The following is a 6,609-nucleotide window of genomic DNA, read 5'->3' as shown; positions in this document are numbered from 1 at the left end:
CTGCTGAATGTCACATTGACTGTCAAAAGGAAAATTCCAGTCAAAACCAATGGGAACAATACAATGGCCCCTGACAGAAGAAAGAATGTCTGTCTACAGTCTCACCGAGAAAACATTCCAACGTTAGAAAGGCAGTTCTGACTGCAGAATTTGGATCCAGATGTTGCCAACACATCTATCGGAAAAATACCTTCTTAAAATGGAAAAAACAAAACAAAACAAAACCTTTCTAAAAATTTAGAGATCATGAAGAAGGTCATATGGATTTCTGGCTGGTTACTTTGCACAACACAGGAAAATCTGCCCATCTATGCATCGTCTTCAAGCCCACAGCAATATAACTTAGCTCGACCACCCCTTCTGAGGGAACTAAGGCAAAATTACACTTTAGACTGGATAAATGGTGGTATCTCTTCATCAGGATATCACTACATTCTAGTTACGCACGCTGTCACTGAAGAGGAAAACCTAAAGATGACCTCCTAGATGTGGCTTCCTACAAATGTTCTGCCTAGGATATCTGCTTCTACCTGAGGTCTCCTCTTCCTCTCTGCTAAATTAAACCTCTGGGTTTAAGTTTACCATAGAGATCTGTATGATATGACCTCACCAACCACCAATTTGCTTTATTGCCATTTTTCATAAATTCTTGAATTCTGCATTGAGGCATGATTTTATGCTTATGCATTTTTCCTCATTGCACAAATGGAAACTAATGCGATTTACCAGGAAACTTTTTAAACCAAAAAGATTTTCAAAGACTAACTGACTGTACTTTCTTTGAAACTGGAGGGTCTTGAATTCACATCTACTTTTCTATGACTGGGTGAACAAGTGACACTGCATATGATAGTTTCTAGGGCTCAAGGTGCCCTCTTCTGGAACACACTCGCTTTCCCATTACCTAAGTAATCTATCAAATGTATAAGCTAGTAGGGCCTGAACCACATATTGACATATGCACAGCTACTCTGGTTTCTCTTTAAAAGACGGCCCACAGAAAACCATGATTGAAGGACCTGGCATCATGGTCTCACCAGTGGGACTGTGGGGCTGACACTCACCTAGGAAGCTTGTTGAGCCTGTCCGCCAGTCCCATTATGGGTCGTGCCCTGAGTCATGGCTGCCCACATGGAGGTAGGTTTGGCTGATTTCTCTTCATCCTGTAAGGAGGAAGATGAGCTTAATCTTTCTGGTGCCTGAGACTTCTTAGAAACACGGTGGTTGACAAAGTCATCACCCTTTAGCCAACCATTCTTCATCAGAATCCTTTCCTCCACAATCATGGGATAGGACTGTGTTATTCTTGGGGAACCACTTTTCTTCTTTGCCTGCTTCTGCCCACCCCCATCTCTCCTAGGTGCTCTTGCCTCTCTCACCAAATCACTGGGAAAATTAGTCTTTCTGCTTCCGATAGGTATACAACTGTGAATCTAAAACCACATAGCTGGTTCTAGAAACTTCTGTATTGAGCACTTCACTCAGCCATGAGGATAAAAGAAGTCTAACTTCTGATCAAGGGGCACAGGAAATCATATTCAGCAAAACATGCACAAACATGGGCATACATAAGGAACTGGGTATAGTCCAGCAATGCTGTCTTTGCTTGGATAGAAGTGCAGAGCTTGAGCTCTTCCACAGCCTTCACCCTGCCCTAGGTAGCATGGATGTCCAAACTCACCTTGCCAAAGTGTCTCCTAATTCCTGTCAAGAAAAAAAAGAGAAACTTAAGACTTCAAGTATAGGTCATTCTTCCAGTCTTTGGGTTTGGGAAATATCAGGAAAAGTACTAATCACCACCACCACCCCACACACTGTCCTGCTAACCCTTTTTACTTTTCCTCCCTAAAGATAATCCCACTATAATAGATGGACAGAATGGAAATTCTGGATGAATTTAGAACCCTGAGTGTAAAGAGAGGACAAAAGTACCAACTGTGTACTGCTGCAACCCTCAGCTGTCTGCAAAGTAGCCTTTCCTGGGCTTGTCCCCTAAGGGTGGTATGTCCCAAATTAAGGGCAGTTCAAACCTAGGACTTCCCTACCAAAGCAGGAAGTAGGTGAGCTTTTCCCAAATTTCCCCATACTTCCCAATTGGAGACAGGAAATTGGATGTCCATTGAGTAAGTTGTGTCTTTCTGAGTCTTGGAGAAGCAAGCTCCACAAGGAGAAATCGAGAAGGGACTATTCCCTGGGGACTCTCCCTAATGAGTCTCATGAGGCTTCCTTGTTCATGGCTAGGATAGGAGTTGCAGTTGATCTAGACTATTCCCAATCAGGAGGGACACCCGCCAGAGGGCAAGACATGGAAGAATACATCTTTGCTAAGCAGTAAAGCATGGAAGTCAAAGGTGAGCCACAGTTCTTACCTGGAGGAGCTCCCCATCTGGCTTTTGGCACATAGCCACCAGCTCCATGTACATTTCTCGTAGGGAGCTCATACAATTGGTCAGATGACCTTGATTCCTCCAGAATTGGTCACACATCTCATTGCCTTCTTCTCGAAGGCTTTCTAAAGTTTCACTTTCCTCTCTGAGAACTGGACACGGTGTCTCATGAGCAGGAATGACGTTTTCATGTTGAGTCACAAAACACTGCAAGAACATGGGTTAAGTAGACTGAATACTCAGGTCAGTCTCATCCCTGGCCACTTAAACAGCATCCAGTGTGCTCTGCCTCTGGACTCCATACATCCTAAATTCGTGAACTCCCACTTCTCAGAAACCATTCATTCCTCTCTCCATTTGTTTTCCATTCTTTCAAAATTATTCCAAGAGCCAAACCCACACATTCCCTCAAACCACTCGCATCCACCTCATGAGTTCCTGAAATTGGAGAAAAGCTTGTCATTGATATCTTTCATACCCATCTTCTCCAACCCGAAAGACCACAGGCAAGCCACTGAAACGTATGAGTGACTCAAATCATTATGTGCAATATTCTGCTTTCTGGGTTACCAGACTGGAAATTTATTTCCAGTCTCAAACCTCCCTCCTCCACAGCCTGGCATTTCTCTCTTCCTTCATGACAATGTTGCAGGATTAGAAGCCCCCAGAAAGGATCTTCCTAAAATCCTCACCACCTGTCTTCAAAATGGATGTCCGTCCTCACGGCCCTATCTTCTGTTAGGAGGGCATCTTCCATATTCTTTTCAAGGACACTAATCCTTACTCTTTTGCATCTTTCCACCGGGATTTATGGGGTCACTCTCAGCATCTCAGCCTTTCCAGTCCTCCTTTTCCTTGGCTTATTTTATTTTTTTAAACGTGTTACATTTTCTCCTATTCGAACCTCTATCGTTCTCTATCTCCCGTACTATCAGTTTTCACCATGAGGGACACACTTGTTAAATTGCTGTTCAGGTTTCCTTTCTACCCCTGGACTCACTGGAGGAATCAGATGGAAATACCCTCAGTTCCCAAGGATATGCTTTTTATTCCCTAAAATGTTTGACATAAAAAAATCTCTGCCTGAAATATCTGTGGATTTTTCACATCTACTTGACCTTGAGAACTCGGATTGGCCTTCACCCTGAGGAATTTGTCCTCGGAGCCTGAATAATGGTACTGAATTGGTCCAGATCATGCTCTGTGCTTCCCATCTTAGCACTTGCTGCACATTCTTCTCATGGTTTTTTGGTAGTTACTGGTAATAGTAGACTCTAAGAATCCTAAGAGGCATGCCACCTTCCATTGAATCGATGGATGGATCATTTCTCCCGCTGCTCAACCCCTTCATAGAATTTCATGACACATGATGATTTAGCTCAAGTTCCTAATGGCTAAGTTCCTACATCATCTGTCTCAACCTGATTGAGAGGGAAATACACTCTCATACTTACCGTCGAAGGCACAGTCATTCTGCCATATTTATTGAGACTCTCCTGGATTCCTCGCATCTTTTCCAATAAAGATCTCATCTCGTCAGAGAGCTTTTCCTGTAAAAGAACTATGGATTTTAGCACCAGGGCAGCAACTACATTTCAGTTTCAGAACTCCAATGGTGGAGAGAATAATCGGATACTAGATAAATGTACTTCAAGGAGAGCAGAAGGATCATCACATTTGCCCATTTGCCCTCGCTAGTGATCAAATTTTAGATCAAACTGTAGAACCACACAATGTCATGTCATCTGCATGGGGACATGGTCAGCATTTTACTTAGCACAGCCACTTTTCAAAACCTGTGGCATCTTGCATCCCAATATGCTTCTAGTGATGCTTGTCCCCTGCTCATTCCAATGCACTTTATCCCACCTGTGTCCACTGCTGGGAAATATGTAGCCTATAAAAACCCTTTCTGTACTTTTGAAGTTTTCATAGCCAGTGGCTCTTTCTCAAGAGGAGGGCTTTGCAGTGCCTTGGGCATGATGCCTTCTGTCTTGTCAGTTAAATCATGACCATTAACTTAATCACCCTCCCATGAAGAGTAGTAGACTGGTGTCTTCACAGCCTCATCGTTGGTACCTAATACCTGGCATTCATGAGAGGACTCAGGAACCCTCATGCTCCTCATGTCCTTACAATCCCTTAACCATCCTGTCTCCACCTTTCAAAGTGCTCCCAGAGCCATCACTTACCCGCTGTTCTTCAATAGCCTCTTCAATAGAATAGTGTCTGTGAGCCTTGTGCTCTGGGGAGTCAGAACAGAGCCAACAGAGCAAGCTCTCTTCCTCTCTACAGAGATCGTCTTTGTCTCTTTGTGGGTCTCACACATCTGTTCCTCAGAGAGCAAGAATTCCCTCAGATTGGCTTTCCTGGCAATGTACACTAGATTCTTAAGAACAATGTTGGTTTTGTACTCTCTCTGCTGGGATGGTTCATGGCATACAGGACATTGGTAAGGGATTTCAGCTGCCTCCCAGAAAAGGTAGAGACAGGATCTCCAGAAGCTGTGCCCACAGCATATAGTCACTGGGTCTGTAAAGGTATTCAGGCAGACAGGGCAGATGAATTCTTTCTGGATGGGTTCTGGTAAGGCTGAGTCCAGGTTTCTGAGGGAAGAGAATTAGATGTATTTATTCCACTGCCCTAGGGAAATACAGAGGCCTAAGCAAAATGTGATTCAGGCGGTGACTCCATAACACACTGGATCTTGAGCAGAATAGGCTTGATTTTGCAGAGGACACAAAATGGAAAGCCAAGCCACAAGAGATCTCTAAGATCTACAGAAAATTTTCTTAGCTGCCTAGCCAACACCATTCACTTCCAGCTCCCCATCCTTTTCTCCTGCATTAAAAGGAAGAGAGTGCCCCAGTCTTGCTGAGGGTCTCACTTTCCTCCAAAGAGCTGGAGATGGAGGAATTTGACCAAATTTGTACCTCCAGGTGGCAGGTACCAAATGCCCCCTCCACTTCCCAAACCCACAAAAATCAATGGTAATGCTCACTGCCATCATTGATTTAGTGCAGGCTATCTGACTAAGCCTGTATTTCTATTACCTCAAATAATTTCCAGGCATTTCTCCTGGCATGTCCTTTTTTATCTTAATCAGAATCCACACCCCAAAACTGTCTTTCCACAACAATTTCTGAATAGGTTAAGTTAATGAAGAGGAATAGAACATTGTTGAGAGGGGCGCAATCCTAAACAGAATCGACCTTCATCAGTAGACCATGTTGTGGAACTTGCCCCCCACCAATTTTTGTTATCTATACCACTCTAATGAAACAAATGGCAAATTAAACAATGCCTATCTCTTGCAGGTCTTTAAAATTATTGCCAAGCACCCCTTCAATTTGTCATAGTTGTAATGAGGTTAGAACTATTGCCTTTTGGGAATCCAGGCATGCACCACTCTTACAGTAGACCATCATATACACTCCAAGTCAAATCAAACATTCCTAAAACCATTTTTAGCATTCACCCAAGTACAAAACTACAAGATAGATACAGCTTGGCAACTATTTTCTGAGCCTTTCTAAGATGCAGGAAACACTAAGGGCTGCATAAAATAAGAGAACTAAAATTAACCTTCATATTAACTCCATATTAACACACATAATGAGACAGGCTAACAGAACAAGGATGGAATCACTTTGGCTCTAAGTAGGCAAACAACATCATTTCACAGATCCCACCTCAGTTTGCCCATCAGGTAAAACTCAGAAATCTGGTTTTCCTAAAGGAAAGTCTCTTGAAACCCCCAACCCCCTACTGGTACCTTATATACTCACCTGGAGGCCATGTCTACGGTCTCACAGATGCTTGTGGTAGAAGTGATGGAAGGATGGCAGCTGGATGATCAGGGCTTCCAAGAGGGAGTTTTCAGAGGTCTCCACAGCCAGTTGAGCTCCAAACACACTCCCAGTTGTGGAGGAGAATGAACCTGGCCCCTTGGATCTCCTTATAGTGAGTCTCCAAAGACCACACCCATTTCTTCCAAGTGGCAACATTTCAGAGGTCTTCAGAATGGGCGTTCCGATGCATGATGAGATTTCTTCAAACCAGAGGAAAGGATTGACTTAACATGCTGGCTAATCTCCAAACGGATCTCCCTGTTGTGAAATCCGTGGCCCTTGCTGTGATGACATTTGAGGAGATCTGTTTGGATCAGGGAGTCTGTTTTGACTGGAATTTTCCTTTTGACAGTCAATGTGACATTCAGCAG

General features: G+C 43.5%; 1 protein-coding gene across 1 annotated transcript; it reads right to left on the bottom strand.

Annotated features, from left to right (window-relative positions):
* Window positions 1-1,681: 1,681 nt before the first annotated feature.
* Window positions 1,682-6,186, bottom strand: LOC116629610 (tripartite motif-containing protein 43-like; the record flags this gene model as incomplete). The annotated part of the gene is given in 6 exon segments (XM_032399859.1): window positions 1,682-1,704; window positions 2,370-2,594; window positions 3,842-3,937; window positions 4,580-4,683; window positions 4,686-4,993; window positions 6,176-6,186. Coding segments are annotated over 6 exon segments (767 nt in total), but the record flags the coding sequence as incomplete, so codon positions are not given.
* Window positions 6,187-6,609: the final 423 nt, after the last annotated feature.

Source organism: Phoca vitulina, unplaced genomic scaffold, assembly GCF_004348235.1.
Source record: "Phoca vitulina isolate PV1807 unplaced genomic scaffold, GSC_HSeal_1.0 scaffold1749, whole genome shotgun sequence".
Taxonomy (NCBI): Eukaryota; Metazoa; Chordata; class Mammalia; order Carnivora; family Phocidae; genus Phoca; species Phoca vitulina.
This window is presented reverse-complemented; position numbering and strand designations above follow the sequence as displayed.